Source organism: Jaculus jaculus, chromosome 9 (genome assembly GCF_020740685.1).
Source record: "Jaculus jaculus isolate mJacJac1 chromosome 9, mJacJac1.mat.Y.cur, whole genome shotgun sequence".
NCBI classification, from domain to species: Eukaryota; Metazoa; Chordata; class Mammalia; order Rodentia; family Dipodidae; genus Jaculus; species Jaculus jaculus.
Window position 1 is genome coordinate 135,412,828 of NC_059110.1, and position 23,660 is coordinate 135,436,487.

The 23,660-nt window shown below is 45.1% G+C and overlaps 1 protein-coding gene across 1 annotated transcript; it reads left to right on the forward strand.

The window, feature by feature from the left end:
• The first annotated feature begins 3,298 nt into the window (after positions 1–3,298).
• Mettl2a (methyltransferase 2A, methylcytidine) lies at positions 3,299–21,812 on the forward strand. Its single transcript, XM_004655643.2, has 9 exons — positions 3,299–3,432; positions 3,591–3,682; positions 6,485–6,822; positions 8,322–8,371; positions 12,001–12,061; positions 13,680–13,819; positions 17,262–17,368; positions 19,649–19,714; positions 21,401–21,812. Exons 1-9 carry the CDS (start codon positions 3,299–3,301, stop codon positions 21,553–21,555), a joined length of 1,143 nt encoding a protein of 380 aa, XP_004655700.2. The 3' UTR covers positions 21,556–21,812.
• Positions 21,813–23,660: the final 1,848 nt, after the last annotated feature.

A 23,660-nucleotide genomic window follows, 5' to 3' on the forward strand; every position in this document is an offset into this window, starting at 1 on the left:
CTCTCTAGCCCCAACAAGAGGTTTTAAAATTCAAGTTGTTAACCCAGTTTATAAATTATTGAAAAGGGCTGTCCAGGTTCTTTGAAACCTTAAATAAAGCTAATTAGGACACTGGGGTCCTTCCCTAGCGCTCCTGTTCCAGAGCACATGCCTGAACAGCCCAGATTTCCCACTGCAAGGAACTGAAAGAAAAGCATGGAATAATCCAAGAGCTTGTTGTCCTAGACTAACATCCAAAGAACTATCCAGAAGAGTTCTTAACCTTTATAAACTTTGAACCCATGCTTTTCATTGAACTAGAAGAGTTCTCAATACTCACCACCAGAGGGATTCAGCTCATCTGCAACAGTGTTTGCAGAATAAAATAAAAGAGCAAGGAAACCTTGTAGCCATGCCTTCAAAAGATAGCTGCTTCAAAAAAAGAAAAGTGAGTTGCACAGGCCAACAAAAGATAATTGTGGAAACTCAGCTCTGGGATGCATTAAACGTTGGTGCATGCTTGCAATCCCTAGCACTGGCAAATCTAAGGCAGAAAGACAATTTGAAGCCAGGCCAGGCTACAAGGGAGATATTCTGTCCAATTTAAAAATGGGGATGGGGAAGGCTGGAGAGATAGCTTAGCAGTTAAGGCGCTTGACTGTGAAGCCTAAGGATACATGTTTGGCTCTCCAGATCCCATGTAAACCAGATGCAGAAGGTGATGCAAGTGTGCAAGGTCGCACATGCGCACAAGGTAGCACACACGTCTGGAGTACAATTGCAGTAGCTGGAGACCCTGGTGCACCAATTCTTTCTCTCTCTCTCACTTGCTGTCTTGCATTTAGAAAAAAAAAATGTGGTGGCGCACGCCTTTAATCCCAGCACTTGGGAGGCAGAGGTAGGAGGATCACCATGAGTTCAAGGCCACCCTGAGACTCCATAGTGAATTCCAGGTCAGCCTGAGCCAGAGACCCTACCTTGAAAAACCAAAAAAAAAAAAAAAAAAAAAAAATGTTGGGAGCTGGGTGTGGTGGCACATGCCTTTAATCCCAGCACTCGGGAGACAGAGGTAGGAGGATCTCTGTGAGTTCAAGGCCACCCTGAGACTACAGAGTTAATTCCAGGTCAGCCGGGGCTAGAGTGAAACCCTACCTCAAAAAACCAAAACAAATAATAAAAGTAAAAATTAATAATTAATTAATTAAACTGGGCTGGGGGGGTCGCTTAGTGGATAAACTGCATGCTGAGTGATGCAACTAACTCTGAGAACTTGAGTTCAGATGCCTGCCCTCCCCCCCACACACATTAAAAAAAAAGTCGAGCTGAAGAGATGGCTTAGCAGTTAAGGTGCTTGTCTGCAAAGCCAAAGGATCTCGGTTCAATTCCCCAGGACCCACGTAGGCCAGATGTACAAGGTGGTGCATGAATCTGGAGTTCTTTTGCAGTGGTTGGAAGCCCTGGCGTGCCCATTCTTTCTCTGTGTCTCTCTCTCTCTGCCTCTTTCCCTCTCTCAAAGTAAATAAATAAAAATAAAATAATTCATTTAAAAAAAAATTTAAGTCCAGTCTGTTGAGCTTGCCTCAAAAAAAGGACTATTAGGGCTGGAGAGATGGCTTAGCGGTTAAGCGCTTGCCTGTGAAGCCTAAGCACCCCGGTTCGAGGCTCGGTTCCCCAGGTCCCACGTTAGCCAGATGCACAAGGGGGTGCACGCGTCTGGAGTTCGTTCGCAGAGGCTGGAAGCCGTGGCGCGCCCATTCTCTCTCTCTCCCTCTATCTGTCTTTCTCTCTGTGTCTGTCGCTCTCAAATAAATAAATAAATAATTTAAAAAAAAAAAAGGACTATTAGACTTTGCAGGCAAGCACCTTAACCGCTGAGCAATCTCTCCAGCCCTAAAAATATATTTAAAAAAAAAATATATATATATATACACACACACACACACACACACACACACACACACATATATCCAGGTGTGGTGGCTGCATGCCTTTAATCCCAACATTTGAGAGACAGAGGCAGAAGGATTGCCATGAGTTTGAGGCTATAGTAAATTCCAGGTCAGCCGTACATATATATATGCACTCTTCATTTGATGGGTAAGCCTCATGTTCTCGGAATTATTATTATTTTGGTTTTTTGAGATAGGGTCTCGCTCTGGTTCATGCTGACCTGGAATTTACTCAGGGTGGCCTTGAACACATGGTGATCCTCCTATTTGCCTCCCAAGTGCTGGGATTACAGGTGTGTGCCACCATTTCCGGCATGAGATTTCATTTTATTATCTACTCCCAAACCCCACTCCCAGCCACACACATATACATTTGTATAACACACGAAATGCATATTGTTATGGTGAGGACCCCCAGGGAAGACCACAGGGATATCAAGCAGTAGGAAAGGAATCTTTATCAGCCGGCCAACAACTACATTCCGGACTTGAAAGCATGAATGCAGTGCCAGGCTGTACTCCAGAGCTGCTTTCATAGGAGAAATCCCTAAGACTGCGTATCTTAGTTTTATAGTTCAGAAGTTCAGTAATCATAATCTTACAAAACCAAGAGTTCATTTCAGTTGATTTTAGAAAAAAAAAAAAAAAAAACTTTTCCGGAATCTTCCCTCTCCTGTAACTGTAAACAATCAACAGTTAATACAGAAGCTAAAGATGCATTTGGCAATAATGAGACAAACATTTTGTCCTGCAGTGACCCATTGTGTGAAAACAAGCCAAGCATAAAGTTCAAGTGGAGGTGAGACCATATCCTAAGGTACCAGCTAAGCTGCACCTCCTTGTGTAAGTTCACAATATGGAGTCACTTATGTCCTTCTCCAACTTGGGCCCTTGTCACAGTATATAACACTGACACAACATAGGTCAACATATCCCTGTGCGTACATTATATGTGTATATAATTAAGAACTGACTACGGAAGTTGGGAATTGGCCATTTCCTCCGCACAGCTTGCCGTCGAGCCACACCGGGCTCAGTGGGTGCCCTCACATCTTCACAGCCGTCGAAGATTTCCCAGCGTCCGACCTGAGGACGCCTGGCGAGCCTGATAGGGAACCAGGGCTCACGGGGACGTGGGTCTCCCACTATCCTCCCGCCTGCAGGCCCACCGGCGTCCACGCGGAGAAGACACGCGGGGGAGCCCTGCCAGCAGCCTGCTTCCCTCCCCGACCACCTCTAACCCGGGGTCTCCAGCGGGGCCCGGCGCGGCTCGCCCTGGCCCCGCCTCCGTCTTTTCCCGCCCAAACGCCGCGTCTTCCCGCGGGAAGTTCTCGCGGGACGACCAGAAGCGCACTTCCGCTTCCGGTGTCATGGCGGGCGCGCGCCCCGAGGGCGGGCCTGGCGCGGGCGCTGCTGCTGCTGCTGCTGCGCCGGATGGGAAGAGACGACAGTTCGGGAACCGGCTTCTGGACGACCCGACGCGCGTCTTCCACCACAATGCCTGGTAACTGTCGCGCCCCGCGCCGGGCCTGCAGCTCGCGGGGAGGCGACCCTGGCCCCCGGCCGTGGGTGCAGCTGCGGTGCCGTCCTTGCGGAGCAGACCCACCACCCCGCCCGCAGCCGGCACGCGAGCCGCCTAAGCTGCCCGTTTGCTTTTCGCAGGGACCATGTGGAGTGGTCGGAAGAGCAGGCCGCGGCGGCCGAGAGGAAGGTGCGGGAGAACAGCTGCCAGCGGGTGTGCCTGGAGAAACAAGGTGCGCGCGGGTTCGCCTCAGCCTGGGGACTGCGCCCTCGCGCTCCGTCGGCCGCCGGGATCACTTGCTACCGGCCTGATGCAGAACTTGAAAGTAGAACGGGAGGGCTGGAGAGACGGCTTAGCGGCTTAGGCGCATGCCTGCGAAGCCTAAGGACCCAGGTTCGAGTCTCCAGGTCCCACGTAAGCCAGATGCACAAGGGGGCGCATGAGTCTGGAGTATGTTAGCTGTGACTCTCCCTCTCTCCTTCCCTGTCTAATAAGCAAAAATAAATCTTAAGAAAAAAAAGAAAATAGAACGGGAGAGGAAGGGGACAAGCAAGGACGGGAAATTGGTGGTTGGATTCTTAAAAATTTGTGGTGGGTGTGTTGGCTTGTGTAGGTCAGAGAACATTTCAAGGTGCATGCCGTTTTGCAAATTGTTTTACGTGGGTGCTGGGGTATTGAACCTCGGTCCCGGCAGGCTTTGCAAGCAAATGCCTTTACTAAGCCATCCCTCTTATCTTTGGTTTGTTTGTTTTGTTTTTCGAGGTTAGGTCTCCCTCCAACCCGGGCTGACTTGCAGTTCACTATGTAGTCGTAATCTGGCGTCGAAACTCAAAGCGATCCTCCCACCTCTTCCTCGAGTTCTGGGATTCAAGGAGTGCACCACTACGCTGGGCTATGAGTTTTTCATCACATTGACTAGTTCCATACTGATGTGGCTTGCCTATGTGGTCGTGTGATCATAGATGGTGTATTTTTATTTATTTGGTTTTTTGTTTTTGTTTGGGTTTTCATTGTAGTGCCTCACTGTAGCCCAGGCTGACCTGCAACTCACTATGTAGTCTCAGAGTGGCCTTGAACTCGTGGTGCTCCTTCTACCTCTGCCTGCCAAGTGCTGGGATTAAAGGTATGTGCCACCACACCCGATTTTAGATTGTGTATTTTCTACACGGTTTACATTTCGATTGAGTTGCCATTAAAACCAGATTGACATGATTGGATCTGTTGACATGATAGGATCCTCTATATTGTTGGGAGAGTTAACTGATTATTGTGCATCTTTTCCTTGGGTGATAGATTTGGGGATTAAGAGATTTTGCCAAGGAAAGAGATGAGTCTGTTCAAAGTAAAAGAGACATTTCCTAAAGAGAAGGATGGGATGATTTTGCCATAAAATATCTCTAGAGGCTAAAACTAAGACTGGTTGGTCCTGTATCCTGAAACCTACTTGAAAGCAAAACTGGCAATTTGCGTAATGCCCGCTGAATGAACTCTGTATAGCAAGAAGAATCCAATTACAGGAAGGGTGTGGTGCTGCACACTGTAATCTCGGCATTTGGGAGGTAGAAGCAGGAGGATCAGGAGTATACCATCATCCTTGGGAACTTAGACAGTTAAAAACCAAGACAGGTTTGTTTTCTATCTGCCTTTCCCTCTTTTTCTCTCTGTGTCTCTGTCTCTCCTAAATAAATAAATAACGTGTGTGTGTGTGTGTGTATGTATGTATGTGTGTATGTATATATATATATATATATACATATATATATATATATATATTTTTTTTTTTTTTTAATGTCTGGAGAAGTAGCTTAGCAGTAAAGGCACTTGCCTGCAAAGTCAAAGGACCCAGGTTCAACTTTCTAGGACCCATGTAAGTCAGATGCACAGGGTGACACATGCATCTGGAATCCGTTTACAGTTGGCTGAAGGCCCTGGTGTGCCCATTCTCTCTATCTGCCTTTCTCTCCCTCTCATCTCCCAAATAAATAATATATAACAGCATAGGCTACATGAAACCCTACCTTGACAAAATAGAGAAAGAAGATTACAGTTACAAAATATTGACCCTGCGTAGTTTGACCTAGACTAGGCTAAAGCATGGCCGAGCTTAAAGGGGTTTGAAAGTCATATAGTCCAATTTCCTCTTTTTACAGTTAAAGGAACTTTTAGCCAGATGCAGTGGTGCGTACCTGTAGGTTCAACTACTTGGGAGGCTGAGGCAGAAGGATCAGAGTTTGAAACCATCCAGGGCAACATAGAGAGACCCCCCTATCTCCAAAAAAAAATTAAGCTGAACCACAGGACCATACTGCTTTGCCCAGAGGTAAGCAGTCAGTTAGTGGTGGAACTAAAATCCAATTCAACCTTGTCCTGTCAGAGAACAGTAAAAACCATCTATGCTTTAAGTGTTTCCTGCTTCGTCAAAATGTGAATCACCTGAAGATGGATTTGCATTGACTTTTCCTTTCAGCCTTGTTTCCATCTTTATTATGTATTGATATTGTTGAATTCATGTCTGGGTTCTTTGCTGTAAACCACAGACAGAAGAACATACCCACTACTTGATCATAACCATTGAGTTCACATGAACAACCAAAGAACTTGGGGCTTTTCACTTACAAGAGAAAAGATTTAGAAGGGAAGATAAACGCCCACAATTGCCAAAGAGTTTGACCCTAAGAAATACGAGGATCTTAAAACAAGTGAATGGATAGATTTTTGCCTATATGATTATATATAAATGTATGTGTGTCTAGAGCTAAGGATTTATTTTTCCCCTAGTCAAGGACCATCCAAGGGTGTGGGAGGAGAATGGTAGGTAGTAACTTTATGTCTAATACTTCAAATGCAAGTTAGACTCTTTGAGATGAAAAATACAGGACATTAATAAGTGTTGGGCCTGAATTGCATCAGAAGGGCCTTCAGCTCTGATAGCATGGCTCTACTTGAGAATTGTTTTAGTACAAAAGGACATCGAATCTGGATAACATAAAATATTTGAGATTGATCCTTAATACCCTTTCTTTAATATTTACAGCTGATTATGAGGTCAATGCCCATAAGTATTGGAATGACTTCTACAGAATTCATGAAAATGGGTTTTTCAAGGATAGGCACTGGCTCTTTACTGAATTCCCTGAATTGGCACCTAGCCAAAGCCACAATCACTTAAAGAACAAAAATGAAAGCCTTGAATGTAGAAGCAACGAGAAAGGACCTGGCTTTACGGATGAACAGCACAGGTGCTCTTGCCCCAGCCCTGGGTATGAAGCACAGGGGCCTCCTGTGGAAGAAAATGTCTCTCAGAAGCTCAGTCACCTGGAAATCTGTGCTGATGAGTTTCCTGGGTCCTCAGCCACCTGCCGGATACTTGAGGTAACCTCCTTTTATAATGGAGTTAGTGAAGCTGTCACATTGCACACAAGAGATAGGGTAGACGGGCTAACGTAAAAGTGTCATATGATGAAGCTTACCAAATCTGACCTTTATATTGGCCTAGAATCACCTCCAGGTGAGTCTTCTGATTTGGAAGATACCTTGGTGGGTACCAGAAGGGGAATTCATAATTAGGAGAGGACCACCTCCACTGGAAGCTGATTCTAGAGCCACTTAAACTTGAGATTGAATCCCATGCTGTATGTGTTGCTGTGGATCAAACCCAGAGCCTCAACACATTAGGCAAGCACTTGTACCACTAAGCTGCACCCCTCGTGCTTCTGGTGTGGTATGAGCTATCTCTTGTCCCTTTGGATCAATCGGACTTTCTCGACCTCATCATTGTTAGGAACTTTGAGGTAATTATTTAGAATGGCTAAGAATGTCTGGCACATAGTAAACCCTCTGTAAAAGCTTGCTGTGTTTACTACACACGGTGGTATATTTAAGACAGGGCCAGCATGATCCCCTTTTTTTCTTGTGGATTCTGGGGATCTGTACTTATGTACTTATGCTTAAACAGATGCTTTATCCATTGAGCCATCTTCCTAGCCCTTTTGTAGGTTGTTCAACTTAAGTCTCTTTTTCTGCTAATTATAGTAAAATTCAATAAGAAAATATATCTACAGGACCATTTTCAAGAATTCAACAAGTAGAGCTAGTGCATGCCCTTTTTCTAGACCAGCTTCCTCTTTATGAACCCGAGCTCCTCTTACCATGCCTTCTTTTTTTTTTTAATTTTTTTTTGTTTATTTTTATTTATTTATTTGAGAGCGACAGAGAGAGAAAGAGGCAGAGAGAGAGAGAGAATGGATGTGCCAAGGCCTCCAGCCACTGCAAATGAACTCCAGTCGTGTGCGCCCCCCCACCTTGTGCATTTGGCTAACGTGGGTCCTGGGGAGTCAAGCCTTGAACTGGGGTCCTTAGGCTTCACAGGCAAGCGCTTAACCACTAAGCCATCTCTCCAGCCCTTACCATGCCTTATTTGTTTTGTTTGTTTTTTGAGGTAGGGTTTCACTCTAGCTCAGGCTGACCAGGAATTCACTATGTAGTCTCAGGCTGGCCTCAAACTCAGGGTGATCCTCCTACCTCTGCTTCCTAAGTGCTGGGATTAAAGATGTGCACCACCACGCCCAGCCCATGCCTTCTTAGGAAGAGTCTGTGAGGTCAAGATTGGGAGGTGTCATGGTGCAGGTTAGCTCTTGTCACAACACCTTCCCTAATGCAATCAGGCAAGGGTATTTATTGTTGGATATTGATTATTTGACTTCATGAAATTAAAAGTTTAAGGGGCTTATGTGGTAGTTCCTGTGATGCCAGCATTTAAGAGGCTGAAGCAGGAGATCATGAGTTGAAAGCTGACAGCCTGAGATAAACAGAAAGACACTCACATACATATATATTGCTTCTGTGATTAAATAGGTCATTTCTTTCTGCAGGTTGGTTGTGGTGTGGGAAACACAGTCTTCCCAATTTTGCAAATTAACAAGTAAGTATATTGTCAAGTAAAAACTATGCAGAAAAAAGAAAAGAGGAAATTTATTATCTACAAGAAGCATGGACTATGAGGAATTGTGATTTGTACATTATTATGGGTTGTTTTAGTTTAATTGATGTCAGGAAAGTTACTGTTACTTGACACCTGCTACATTGCTGACTTGCAATACCTTCTGGGGTGCTTAAAACATGTTTGCATTCCATTTCTTTTCTCCTAAGAACTTTACTAGGTCTAATCAGTAGTTAGGCTATCATGTCTTTTATAAAAAATATTTTTATTTATTTAAGTGAGAGAGAGAAAATGGGTGCACCAGGACATCCAGCCAGTGCAGACAAACTCCAGACACATGTGCCACCTTGTGCATCTGGCATACGTGGATCCTGGAGAATCGAGCTTAGGTCTTTAGGATTGGCAGGCAAGTGCCTTAACTCCTAAGTCATCTCTCCAGCCTTAGGCTGTCATTTTTGACCCCATGATTAAATTCATTCATAAAGGTGTCTCAAGTCCTGATGAAAACACTGCTTCAGGGCTGGAGAGATGACTTAGCAGTTAAGGCACATGCCTGTGAAGCCTAAGGACCCAGGTTCTATTTTCCAGGTCCTACATAAGCCAGATGCACATGGAGGACATGTGGAGTTCATTTGCAGTGGGTAGAGGCTCTGGTATGTCCATTCTCACTCATTCTCCCTCTGCCTCAAATAAATAAATAAAAATAAATCTTGGGCTGGAGAGAGGGCTTAGCGGTTAAGCGCTTGCCTGTGAAGCCTAAGAACCCCGGTGTAAGGCTTGATTCCCCAGGACCCACATTAGCCAGATGCACAAGGGGGCGCACATTTCTGGAGTTCGTTTGCAGTGGCTGGAAGCCCTGGCATGCCCATATTCATATTCATTTTCTCCCTCCCTCCCTCCCTCTCTGTCGCTCTCAAATAAATAAGAGTAAACAAAAAATTTTTAAAAGAATAAACAAATCTAAAAAAAGAAAACACTGCTTCAGGGCTGGGGAAATGGCTCACTGGTCACACAATAAGGAGCTCCTTTTGGATCTCCAGCACCCACATAAAAGCTGGATATTGGTGGCATGTAGCTGTTATCCCAGTGCTGAGGAGGCAGAGATAGGAGAATTTCCTGGGGCTAGCTGGTCTAGCTGTACAAGTGAGCTCTAGCTTCTGTATAAGACCCTGTCTTAAAAAAAATGCAGGTAGAAGGCTGGAGAGAGCAGTTAAAGCACTTGCCTGAAAAGCCTAAAGACTAAAGTTTGATTCTCCAATACAAAGTGGCACATTGCCTCTGGAGTCCATTTGCGTTGGCTGGAGGTCCTGGCACACCCATTCTGTCTGCTATCTCTGTGCAACTAAATAAATTTAAATTTTTAATTTTTTTAAATTTTTTCTTTTTTTTACATTTTATTTCTTTGAGAAAGAGGCAGATAAGAATGGGCACACTAGGGTCTCCACCCACTGCCAACAAATTACAGACACATGCACTATCTTATGCATCTGGCTTATGTGAGTACTGGAGAATTGAACCTGGGTCTTTAGGCTTCACAGGCAAGCACCTTAATGGCTGAGCCGTCTCTCCAATCCAGATTTAAAGTAGGTTTTTTTAAAGGCCAGGTGTGGTGGTGCACACCTTTAATCCCAGCACTTGGGTGGTAGAGGTAGGAGGATTACCATAAATCTGAGACTACATAGTGAATTCCAGGTCAGCCTGGGCTAGTGTGAAACCCTACCTTGGCAGGAGGAGTAAACCCAGGTAGCAAGTGATTGATGAAGACATCTGATGTCCAACCACTGGCCTACACATATGTGCATCTACATCCATGTGAAAACACGCATGCACAAGCAAGGGGGGGAAACTAATTCAGTATATTCACATGCAGAATACTTGTGTCACCAGAAGTGTGGGTCTTTCTCTGCCCTGACCAAATCTCCAGCACCAACTTGATGTCAGGCAATTCAGTTCTGATGCTATCTTCCTGGAGTTGGCATCAGATCCTACAAGTTAAGGCCTTAGGCCCTACAAGACTGTAACCCACTTGCAAGTGTAGGCCTTCCACACATCTGCGCTAGGCTCAGGCCGACCTGCAACTCACTCTGTAAACTCAAGCTGGGCTCAAACTCATGACGATCCTTCTACCTCTGCCTCCCAAGTGCTGGCAGCCTTGCCTAACTATATTCTGTAAATTGGATTTGATAATTTCTTTTTTTTTTTTTTTTTAAACTTTCTGCCAGGCGTGGTGGCGCACACCTTTTTTTTTAAATATTTTATTTATTTATTTGAGAGAGACAGAGAGAAAGACAGATAGAGGGAGAGAGAGAATGGGCATGCCAGGGCTTCCAGCCTCTGCAAACGAACTCCAGATGCGTGCGCCCCCTTGTGCATCTGGCTAACGTGGGACCTGGGGAACCGAGCCTCGAACCGGGGTCCTTAGGCTTCACAGGCGAGCGCTTAACGGCTAAACCATCTCTCCAGCCCGGATTTGATAATTTCTAAGAGTGGCTCAGTGAACTCGGAAGTGCTCTTCCAGGTAGACAGATGACGTAGGCACGCACGGTCTAAACGCTCCCAAGCTTAGTCTCAGTCCCGCTGGCGCTGGGGTAAGGCGTACCTCTCCCACCCTACCTGTCAGCCCTTCAGGACCTTAGTCTGTATCTTTTGGCACTGTCCTGAGAGTTACCTCTCCTAAGTCACCTCTTTTACAAATAGTAAAGGCACTCTTATCAATGAGCCCTGTTTGGAAAGAGACCAGATAGATTTCTTATATCACATCTATTTTCAAGTTATTCATAGAAGTGACATTTCAGTTCCAGATTCTCCGAGGAACCCAGTTTCCCAAAGCCTCCATCGAAATAGCATGGCCAGTTTAGACTGCAGTACTTATTAACAAGACTTAATGAGACATTAGCCTCATTAAAAATATGGCGCACAACTTTAATCCCAGCACTTGGGAGGCAGAGGCAGGATTATCGCTGTGAGTTCAAGGCCACCCTGAGACTACAGAGTGAATTTCATATCAGCCTGGGCTGGAGTGAGACCCTACTTCCAAAAAAAAAGGTAGAAAAAGATACAAAATACATACATGGCTGGGGATATGGCTGTGTGATTAAAATACTGGCTTGCAAAGCCTAGCATCCCAGCTTCAGTTCCTCAGTGCCCATGTAAAGCCACAAGTACAAAGTGCCACATGCATCTGGAGTTTACAGTGGCAAGAGGTCCTGGCACACCCATTCTCTCCTCACAAATAAATAAAAATGTAGTGGTGCACACCTTTAATCCCAGCATCTGGAAGGCCTAGGCAGGAGGATTGCTAGGAGTTCAAGGCCAGCCTGAGACTACATAGTGAATTCCTGGGCTACAGCAGAACCCTACCTTAAAAACAAACCAAAACAAGAAAAGTAACATCGGTGTCTGGTTGTTATAGTAGCACCCATGCACACAAATACACACATGCAAAGATTTTAACCTAATGTGTGTTGTGACTGCTGCGTACAGTTTCCTTGAGTGAGTAGTGCAATATCCTTTGCCATTTTGATATTTTAACTTGATGACTCTAGAAAAAGAATAGACAATCCAGTTTGTAACCTAATGTTTTTGTTTTGTTTTTCCCTTGTCTTTTTCAGTAACCCAGGCCTCTTTGTCTACTGTTGTGATTTTTCTTCCACAGCTGTAGAATTAGTCCAGGTAAGTACAGTGGGTCTCCTAAAAACCAAGTTCACTAACTCTGTTCTTTTAAATTAGAGTCAGGCACAAAGACCAACTCTAACATTTTATTTACTGGAACATGGGTTCTTGACCTCTTGAAACTTTTTTTTAACTTTTTGTTTTGAGAAAGCCCATCAGTGTGCCCCAGGTTGGCCTCAAACTCACTATATACTCAAGAATGACCTTGAATTTCTGGTCTTCCTCTTCTACCTCCAACTCCTAATGCTGGGATTACAGGAATGCTCACCTCAAGTTTATGTGGTTCAGGTGATTGAACCCAGGACTTCACATATGCTAGGCAAGTGCTCTGCCAACCAAGCTACATCCCCAGCTCTCCAAACTTTTTTCTCCCTCCCCCTGCCTTGAGATAGGGTCTCATTCTAGTCCGGGGTGACCTGGCATTCACTCTGACCTTAAACTCACAACAATCCTCCTACCTCTGCCTTCCCAGTGCTGGGATTAAAGGCATGTGCCACCACGCACAATAATTTTTAAAATATTATTTATTTTTGTATTTGAGAGAGAGATACAGAAATAGGCAGGTAGAGAGAGAGAATGGGTACACCAGGGCTTCTAGCCACAGTAAACAAACTCCAGATGTATGTACCTCCTCATACATCTGGCTTACATGAGTCCTAGGGAGTCGAACCTGGGTGCTTTGGCTTTGCAGGTAAGCACCTTAACTACTAAGCCATCTCTCCAACCCTGTAAGTAAAATTTTGTATATCTAGGGAAAGTTAGTTTCTCAGGAAATTCTGTGGTCAATGTAATATTTTGTAGCCAAGGGCTGGAGAGATGGCTCAGCAGTTAAAGGCACATGCTTGCAAGCCTGATGGCCAGGATTCAATTCCCTACTTACCCATGTAAAGTCATACGCACAGAGTGTCAGGAGTTAGTTTTCAGTGACAGGAGGCCCACATTCTATTCTATTCTCTTGTCTTTGTTCTCTCTTTCTCTCAAATAAATAAAATAAAAATGTTCTGTAGCTGAGTTAGTCATGCTCTTTAAATTGTCTTGCTGCTTATGAAGTTGTTTTTCCCTGTTGGTCAATTGCTCTCCTAATTCTCTCCAATCCTCAAATATAACTCATGCATAAGAAAGTCCATTAGAATAAAGAAAGAAGGTAAAACCAGTTATGGTAGCCCACACTCCTAATCCCAACACTTGGAATGCTAAAGGCAGGAGATACTCACGTTGTAGATCTGCCTGAGCTGTATGGAGGCACTCTCTTAGAAGAGAAGTCAGGAGTATTCCTCATTTTTTGCTGAGGCTCAAACCCAGAGCTTTTTGGTGCTAAACAAGTGCTCTACCACTGAGCTTAATTCCTCAGCCTTTAATTTTTTGAGTCAGGGTTTCACTGTATAGCACAGGTTCCCTTTAATTCACAACCTCCCTGCTTGAGACTCCCAAATGTTACATTGCAGATGTACACCATGCTGCTAACAGTTTCCTGATTCTTACCCAGTGAGAATCCTTGTGCTGTAGGGGACTAGGAATGGGTCCTGTACAAGTAACAGTAGTGGCATTTAAGGCAAGGTAAGCTTTCCTTGAGGTCCTGTCCACATTTTATGACCCACTTGTTTCCACCTGTCTGCAGACAAATTCAGAGTATGATCCTTCTCGCTGTTTTGCCTTTGTTCACGATGTATGTGATGAAGATCAGAGCTACCCGATGCCTAGAAACAGTCTTGATGTCGTCGTCCTCATATTTGTTCTTTCAGCACTTGTGCCTGACAAGTAAGTCCTAGGTCCCTTCTCTGGTAGCTAGCAAAGACTAAGCTTTGGTCAAAGACTTGAAATTAGGATTTGGGCCCTGAATAAGAAGACTTCCATTGTTTCCTAATGAGACGTGAAGAGGCCACACACTCATAGTCTTGATGTCTGCCTTCACTTTTAAGCTCTGGCCCTATTGGCTGTGGGCAGGGTTGTTCTCACTGTTGGAGGATTAGCCTGTCAGGAGTGGGTGCAGGCAGATTCCCTCTTAGGAAGCTCAGAGCATGTTTATTCTGAGTTGTGGCTGTAATGGCTGTTGAAGAGCATCTTATTATTGGCCTTTAAGTGCTTGAAATACAATAGGGTTATTCCATCACAAAATTTACATTGAAACCCAACCAGCGTATACCAACATCTGTTATCTAAATTTATTTTTTTTATATTTGAAAATAAGTACAAAATCCCATAAAGTCAGGTTTACATGCAGTGAGTCAAAGCTGGGCATGGTGTCACATGCCTTTAATCCCAGCACTCCGGGGCAGAGGTAGGAGAATCACTGAATTCAAGGCCAACCTGGGACTATAGAGTGAGTTCCAGGTCAGCTGAAATAGAGCGTGACCCTCCCTACAGGAGGGAGAGGAAGGTGGGGAGTCAAATGCTGTGCTGTGAAAGGTACCATTAAAATTTCATGTATGGGCTGGAGACATGGCTTAGCAGTTAAAGAACTTGGCTGTGAAGCCTCAGGGTGAAGATTCAGTTCCACAGCACCACAGTGTAAGCCAGATGCACAAGGTAATGCATGCATCTGGAATTCATCTGTAGTGGCTAGAAGCCCTGATGCACCACTCCCTCCCTACTTCCCCCTCCCCCCAAAAAAGAAAAGGAGCTGTGCGTGGTGGTGTGTGCCTTTAATCCCAGCACTTGAGAAGCAGAGTTAAGAGGAGTGTTGTGAGGTCAAGGCCACCTTGAAAATTCATAGTGAGTTCCAGGTCAGCCTAAGCTAGAGTGCAACCCGGGGGGGGGGGGGGGGGGGAACGACACAGTTAGTTGGGCTTGCCTTAAAAAAAGGGAAGAAGGCTGATTTTGTAGCGTGTATCCTTTAAAAAAAAATTTTATTTATTTAAGAGCAACAGACAGGCAGAGAGAGAGAGAATGGGCGTGCCAGAGCCTCCAGCTACTGCAAACAAATTCCAGATGTGTGTGCCCCTTGTGCATCTGGCTAACGTGGGTCCTGGGGAATTGAGCCTTGAACCGGAGTCCTTAGGCCTCACAGGTAAGTGCTTAACCGCTAAGCCATCTCTCCAGCCCAGCGTGTATCCTTTAAAGAGTTCTAAATACTTGGGCAGGAGAGATGACTTAGTAGTTCAGGCGCTTGCCTGCAAAGCCTAAGGACCCATGTTTGACTCTCTAGATTCCACTCTAGCCAGACACACAGAAGTGAGACAACTGCAAATTTGAGCATGCCCACTAGGTGATGCAGGCATCTGGAACTCGATTGCAGGGTCTGAGACCCTGGGATTCTCTCTCTCTCTCTTTCTGTAAAATAAAAAGAGTTATAAGCTGGGTGTGGTGGCACACGCCTTTAATCACAGCACTCGGGAGGCAGAGGTAGGAGGATTGCTGTGAGTTTGAGGCCAGCCTGAGACTATGTAGTGAATTCCAGGTCAGCCTGAGCTACAGTGAGACCCTACCTTGGGGAAAAAAAAAAGTTATGAATACTTAATGTCAAACCAAGACTTGAAAAAGCCTGCATCAACATTCACTCAATATAATGCCTGAGATAATTAGTTTATACAGATAAAGGGCTCGTTTTGCCCGTGGATTTGGAAGCTTGAGTCCATGTGTGGTTGGCTTTTAGGCTGCCTGCAAGGAATGCCTCACAGCACGCGTCAGACGTTCACCGTGGCCTAGGGGTGCAAAGAAGGGAGTAGGGTCCTGAACTCCCGCTAGGCGTCTCCTCTTCCACTACCCCAGGTCAGGCCTTGGGGAGCAAGTAGAACGAACGGCGGATGTAAAGCACTCTTCCTGTGGTGTTTGCCTGCATGCTGCTGGCCTGGCCACATAAGGGTGTGTGTGTGCACGCGTGCATGCGCATGCACAGATGTTTGTGCATGTGTGCACAGTTATGGAAGCCAAAGGAGGATATCAAGAGTCCTCTTAAAACTTCCTGGAATATGTCTTTCCTTGGGGAGCAGGGGTCAGACAGGTGTGTGTAGCTATGGCCATGCCTGGCTTTTTACATGGGTGCTAGGGGTTGAACTCAGGTCCCTATGCTTGCACAGCAAGCTTTTGCCACAGAGCCATCTCCCCAGGCCTTTTAGGAGGCCTTTATTTATTTATTTTTTTTTTTTAAGATACTTTATTGGGCTGGAGAGGTGGCTTAGCGGTTAAGTGCTTGCCTGTGAAGCCTAAGGATCCTGGTTCGAGGCTGGATTCCCCAGGACCCATGTTAGTGTCAGATACACAAGGAGGCACACACACATCTGGTTCGTTTGCAGTGGCTGGAGGCCCTGGTGCACCCATTCTCTCTCTCTCTCTCTCCTCTCTCTCTCTGTGTGTGTGTGTGTGTGTGTGTGTGTGTGTGTGTGTGTGTGTGTGTGTCTGCCTCTTTCTCTGTCACTCTCAAATAAAAATAAATAACAAAAAAAATTTTTTTTTAAGATATTTATTTGCAAGCAAAGAGGGAGGGGCGGTGGAAGAAGAACAGGACTGGGCACAGCAGAGCCTCTTGACACAGCAGGTGGCCCAAATGCACGTGCTGCTTTGTCCATCGGCTTTACGTGGTACTGGGATCAAATCCCTGCCGTCAGGCTTGGCAAGCAGGTACCTTTACCACTGAGCCAGCAGCTCCAGCCCCTAAGAGGCTTGTATGTGTATTTGAGAGAGAGAGTGGACACCCCATTGCAAACAAACTCCAGAAACATGTGCCATCTTGCGCATCTGACTTACATGGGTCCTGGGGAATCAAACCTGGATCCTTTGGCTTTGCAGGAGTGTGCCTCAACCACTAAGCCATCTCTTCAGCCCCTCCCCCCCAAGAGGTTTTTGAAACAATGTCACTAAGTGACCTAAACTGCTCTCCAACCCATAGTCCTGCCTCATCCTCCTAAGCGGGGACTGCAGGGATGTGCCGCCACGCCTAGCTATTGTGATTTCTGAAGGCCAAGTCTTTGTTTCACAAACAGAAAGACAGTGTTGGCTAATAGTGATCAGGTCTAGTGAGGCAGATGAGTCACTAGTAATCTCTACACACCCAGAGAGCCACCGAAGCGCAGGGCAGGGTGGCAGACTTCACACATGGAGCTTTCCTCCTCATGAAGCCCTAGGACAGAGCACAGGCCTCTTCTAACTGAAGCAGACAACCATGCTGTCCATGTTGATGTGTCAGTTAGGAAGTCATAGGTCTTTTGGAGAAAGGAATCCTGTCCCTAAGAAGACCTGTTCATCATTTCCTGCTTCCCCACAGGATGCAGAAAGCTATCAGTAGACTCAGCACTCTTCTAAAGCCTGGAGGAATGATGCTTCTGCGTGATTATGGCCGCTATGACATGGCTCAGCTTCGCTTTAAAAAAGGTATTTTGCCACTACAATTAAAATGATGGTTTTGCCTTCAGACTAGGCATACAGGTCTATGAAAACACTGGAATTAGAGTCTCTTATATAAAACCATTTAACACATTGGCGATAGAAGGATGCTGGTTGGTTGAGGGGTTTTTTGGCTTTGTTTTGTTTTGTTTTTATCCATGTAGTCTCGGGCTGGCCTCAAGATCACAACAATCCTCCTACCTCTGCCTCCAGAGCTGGGATTAAAATCATGCATCATCACACCCAGCAGGATTTCTGTTTGTTTTATTTTATTTTATTTTTTGAGGTAGTGTCTCACTCCAACTCAGGCTGACCTGGAATTCAGTATGTGGTCTCAGGGTGGCCTTGAACTCACAGAGATCCTCCTACTATTTGTGGGCTGGAAGGATGGCTTAGTGGTTAAGGTGTTTGCCTGCAAAGCCAAAGGACCCAGGTTCAATTGCCCACGTTAGCCAGATGCAGAAGGAGGCATACACATCTGGTTTGCAGGGGCTGGAGGCCTGGTGTGCCCATATTCATTCATTCTCTGTCATCCCTCCCCCCCTCCCCCGCTTCCTCTTTCTCTGTCAAATAAATAAAAAGAGATAGAATGTATGTATATAACTAAATCAGAAGAGAGCCAAGCATGGTGATGCATGCCTTTAATCACAGCACTTGGGAGAGAGGTAGGAGAGTCTCTGAGTTCAAAGCCAGCCTGAGTGAGTTCCAGGTCAGCCAGGGCTACAGTGAAGCCATGCCTTGAGAAAACAAATGTCAGAAGAGAGCTAGATATATAGCCCAGTGGCAGAAATCTTGCCACTGGCAGAGGACCTTTAGTTCAGTACCTGGTTGAAGGGAGGGAAAAAGGTACAGGAGGACTGGGAGTGCCGGGCTTAGTGACAGAGCCCTCGCCTAGCATGTGCAGTGTTCTCAGCTCAATCCCCAGCCCCAAGAGGAAGAGTAAGTGAGGAAACGACTGGCAGACTGAGCATACCTTTTCAGTGTATATGACAGTCACAGATAAAGGCACAGTATCTGTCCTTCAGGAGGTTGATAAGGAAACTTGATAAGGAAAAGATCCATAACCCACCAAAAGAAATAAGCAATTCACAGAAGGAAGAGCATTGTCTAAATGACTATTGAACTAAGCTTCAAGGAAATAAAATTTAAGAAGATAATTGTTCTTTATTTGGAAGAAAGAAGCAGATAGAGAGAAGCACACCACTTTAGGATAATTATTATTGCCCTATTGCTGTTCAATTCAAAGACAAAAGCCTATCTCTTCAGTTCTGGTAGAAATCCGAATTGCTGTGGCCTTCCTTTAAACGTCCTCATACTGTGTGTTCAGTCCAACAGTCTGGAAAAATTATTCGTCAGCATGTAATAATAATGTGAAGTTAAATCTTAGGAACAGTTGAATGGCTGTGGATAGGGAGATGGTCCCTTACAACTGGGTTTGGAGAAACTTCATTCTGTACTACTAGGTTAGAAAAGCAATGCATAAGATTTCATTTAAACCTGAGCCTGTGAATAACAGGTTAGGAGGAAATAAATATTTGATTATATGTAGACATGTAGAAGGATTTTTAAAACTTTCTATGAATGAGCAGAAGGGGTATCCATAATGCAGCATAAATGTGTGTGGACACATGGAGAGGCGTTCGTATAGGAGAATAATTACCAAAATGTCAATGGCAACTATTTCAGATTTTCTCGAATTCCGTTGTTGCTTTACCACAATTTGTAGGGCAGGCTTGGTGGTTGATGCCGATATTCCCAGCACTGGGAAGTAATTCATAGCCCTGACTGCATGTACAGAGACCCTATCTCAGTAAAAGAAAAAAAGGGGTGGCCAGACAGGTGGCTTAACAACTAAGGTCCTTGTAAGGCAAAACCAACGGAACCAGGTTTGATTTCCCAGGACCCCCATAAAGCCAGATGCATAAGGTGGCTAATCTGGAGTTCATTTGCAGTGGCTAGAGACCCTGGAAGAGCAAAGTTCACGCCACATCCAGTAAGTCTTGCTGGGAATGCTAGTGCACACCTGTGGTTACATCTTTGTAGTAGAGGGTGTTGGTTTTTCAAGACAGGACCTCACTCTATAGCCCAGGTTGACCTGGAACTCACTATTTTGCCTAGGCTGGATTCAAATTCAGTGGTAATCCTCCTGCCTTGGCCTGTTAAGATTATAAGGTGTGTGCCACCATTCCTAGCCAGATGCATATTTGATGGGTGATGAAATTCAGAGTATGTATGTTTCTGTGATGCTTGTACCATGTCACTCTGCAGGTCAGTGTCTATCCGAAAATTTCTATGTAAGAGGTGATGGCACCAGAGTCTACTTCTTCACACAAGGTATGAAAAAGATTATCTTTATGCCAGTGATACTAAAAATGCCAGGTCAAGGGCTAGAGAGATGGCATACTGGTTAAGGCACTTGCTTGCACCCCAGGTTCTGTTCCCCAGTACCCACGAGCCAGATGCACAAAGTGCCACATACTTTTGGAGTCGTTTGCAGTGGTAGAGGCCCTGGCGAACCCATTCACTGTCTGCCTAGCGTCTTTCTCGCACGTGCGCTCGCTCGCTCGCTCGCTCGCTCTCCACAAATATAAAAATACCAGGTCAAAGCCAATTATGGTGGCACATGCCTTTAATCCCAGCACTTGGGAGGCAGAGGTAGAAGGATGGACGTGAAGTTTAGCCAGATCAGAGAGTCTGTGTGCTTTCAGGAGGAAAAGAGAGGCTTTCAGGCCTCTCCTGCTTTGCCCTTTAGCCACTTTGAACTGTCCCTGCCCCAAATGCCCTGGCTTGTGCTGGCTGTCAGTTGCCCTATTCTTCCTTTCTGTCACTGTTGAAATTGGGAAGCTGTCCAAACAGAGAGGAAGACTCTTCTCCAGTGTGGCCTGGCTCACCCTCTGCCAGGCGGAGCTTGGGGAACAGCTCTATTGCGTGAGTTGTTCTCCTGGGCTCCAGGTGTGACCTGGACCTGCTCTACATTGCCTGCCCTAGTCACTGGCTGCGTCCTCGCCAGTCCTTTCTTGGGTCACATACTTTGAACCTTTGGCTATTGAATGCTGTCCCCTAAAACATCATCTTGACACATAACTTCATCAGTTTTACACATAATCTTTGTTTGGGTTGTTGCATTGTTTGAAACAGTCTCCCTAATACAGCCTAGGCTAGCCTTGAACTTGCAATCTTCCTGCCTTAGTCTGCCAAGGGCTGAGGTTACAGGTATTTGTTTACTTTTGGGGTTTTCTTTTTTCCAAGTTATTTATATTCACTAGCAGAGAGAGAATGGGCAGCCCTCAAGCTTTTTGTTCTGTTTTGGTTTTTATTTATTTGAGAGAGAAAAGGAGGCAAATAGAAAGGCTGTACCAAGGCCTCTGGCTACTGCAAATGTGCTACCTTGTGCATCTGGCTTTACGTGAGTACTGGGGTACTAAACCTGGGTCATCAGGTTTTACAGGCAAGTGCTTTAACCTCTGAGTCATCTCTCCGGCCTTAAAATTTTTGCACTTGTGTACTTGGGCACCTCAAGGTCTGCCACTGCAAACAAATGCCCATCTGGCTTTACATGGGTGGCTCGGGAATTAAATCGAGGCCAGCAGGCTTTAAAGTAAACACCTTTATCTGCTGAGCTATCTCTGCCTCTGCCCGTCAGGGGCTTTGTTTGTTTTGTGGATAAAAGATGTTCGTGGAGCCCTGTAGTGATGTTTTCAAAATTTAGTCTATCACTTACCTTTTATTTATTTAGATTTTTACTTTTACGTTTTTAAAAACTCCTTCCCATCACTGGCTGTTAGAGATCTCCCTCTGTATTTTAGGCCACCCATCTGAGGGAGTTGGGGTGTAGAGGTTCACAACCTGAACCTGTCATCACTAAACCATCAGTACATAAACAACTAAGCAATGCTGTTAAAGTCTCTTAGATGTGTAATGACAGCAGTCTCTCACAGCCTCGCCAAACATGGAAAGTCATCAATAAAATGGCCTTTTCTTCAGGGGAAAATCCATAAACATCTTCTTCTTCCAAACCAGATGAGCTGGATACACTTTTTACCACTGCGGGACTGGAAAAGGTGCAGAACCTGGTAGATCGCCGATTGCAAGTGAACCGAGGGAAGCAGCTGATGATGTACCGAGTCTGGATTCAGTGCAAATACCGCAAACCTCTTGGGCCCAGCACTAGTTGAGAGACACAGCTCCTGCAGCATGAGCTCATTGTGTTTACGGTGCGCTTTAAGAAGACATCTGTAGCCTGGCGTGGTGGCGCACGCCTTTAATCCCAGCACTTGGGAGGCAGAGGTAGGAGGATCACTGAGAGTTCAAGGCCACCCTGAGACTACATAGTGAATTTCAGGTCAGCCTGAGCCAGAGTAAGACCCTACCTTGAAAAACAAAAAAAAAAAAAGAAGAAGACATCTGTGAATGACGGCTTGCTGATGTTGAACAGCTGAACACTTCAAACAGGCCCAAACCTTGAGCCTAGGAAAAGGTTTTTGTTGTTGTTGTTGTTTTGTTTTTGTCTTCTCAAGGTAGAGTCCTCTTTTAAATTTATTTATTTAAGAGAGAAAAATAGGCAAGGAGAGAGAATAGGCACACCAGGACCTCCAGCCACTGCATACGAACTCTCGATGCATCCGTCCCCTTGTGCATCTGGCTTACATGGGTCCTGGGGAATCGAACCTGGGTCCTTTGGCTTTGCAGGCAAGCACCTGAACCTCTAAACCATCTCTCTAGCCCCAAGGTAGTCTTGTTCTAGCCCAGTCTGACCTGGAATTCAGTATGTAGTCTCAGAGTGACATCGAACTCTCAACAATCCTACTTTTGCCTCCCAAGCGCTGGGATTAAAGGCATGCTTCACCAAGCCTGGTTGAAAAGTTACTGTTTACCAAGATTAATAATTGTGCTTTTTATTTATGAAGCCTATTAATACATTCTCAAGTTCTGAGTTCTCAAACTGTCTTGCCATTTTATACTGCTACCTGAAGTTTTTATTATCTGGATTTTTTTTTAAATACTAGTTTTGCAGAGAGAGAGAGAGAATGGGCATGCTAGGGCTTTTTGCCACTGCAGACATACTCCAGATGCATGTGCCACTTTGCATCTGGCTTATGTGGGTGCTGGGGAATTGAACCCAGGCTGTCAGGCCTTCTAAGCAAGCACCTTAAACACTGAACCATCTCTTCAGCCCATTAGCTGGAATTTTATACAGAGAAGTTAAGAGAAATTTTTTCTGAGGTAGGATCTCCTATATCCTAGGCTGACTTCAAACTTGCAATGTAACTGAGTTTAATATTTCATTTATTTGCAAAGAGAGAGAACAGACATACCAGGGCCTGTAACCACAGTAGACCAACTCTAGATGAATGTCCCTCTTTGTGCTTTGGTTTTACATGGGTACTGGGGAATTGAGCCTGGGTCATTAGGCTTTGCAGGCCTTGATCACTGAGTCATCTCTCCAGCCCTCCTTGGACTTTACCTTGTAATCTGTCTACAGAATTAAAAGATCCTCAACTTCTAGTGCAAGTGTCTCATTTTTATTGTGTCCTTAAAGTGACACAAAAGCAATTGAGAGAAGAGCATGTGTGGGTCGGTTGGTTTTGAGGCTAGGCCTCACTCTAATCCAGGCTGACATGAAACTTGCTCAGCAGCTGTGACCAAGACCTTGAACTCACTGCAGTTCTACTTCTGCCTGGGAGTGTAAGCTTGAGCCACCATGCACAGCCTCTAGAGAAATTTTAAATTTTAGCCATAACTTTTGTATCTTCCATTTTGATAATATATGCAGCTATGGAATATGAATAAATTCTTTTGGGGGGGGGTTCAAGGTAGGGTCTCACTGTTGCCCAGGCTGACCTGGAATTCACTATGGAGTCTCAGGGTAGTCTTGAACTCACAGCGATCCTACCTCTGCCTCCCAAGTGCTGGGATTAAAGGCTTGCGCCACCACACCCCCAACTTGAATATAATCTCCTTTTAAAATTGATTTGCCACTTCCATAAATATAAACAATATACTATGATCATAAATCCCCTCCACTAAATCCCTTCTTTTTAGTCTTTTCTATGGAATATATTTTTTAAACAACTTTTTTTGTTTGTTTGAGAGTGATAGAGAAAGAATGGGTGTGCCAGGGTCTCCAGCCACTGCAAACAAACTCCATATACATGTGCCCCCTTGTGCATCTGGCTTACGTAGGTCCTGGGGAATCGAGCCTTGAACCGGGATCCTTAGGCTTCACAGGCAAGCACTTAAACCACTAAGCCATCTCTCCAGTCACCTGGAATATATTCTT

What these genes read in the sequence shown, in the direction of transcription:
- Mettl2a (XM_004655643.2), top strand. Translation starts at nt 3,299, where the DNA reads ATGGCGGGCGCGCGCCCCGAGGGCGGGCCTGGCGCGGGCGCTGCTGCT. An exon ending in GTCTTCCACCACAATGCCTG is followed by an intron (nt 3,433 to 3,590) that starts GTAACTGTCGCG and finishes TGCTTTTCGCAG; the next exon opens with GGACCATGTGGAGTGGTCGG. An exon ending in TCAGCTTCGCTTTAAAAAAG is followed by an intron (nt 17,369 to 19,648) that starts GTATTTTGCCAC and finishes GTCACTCTGCAG; the next exon opens with GTCAGTGTCTATCCGAAAAT.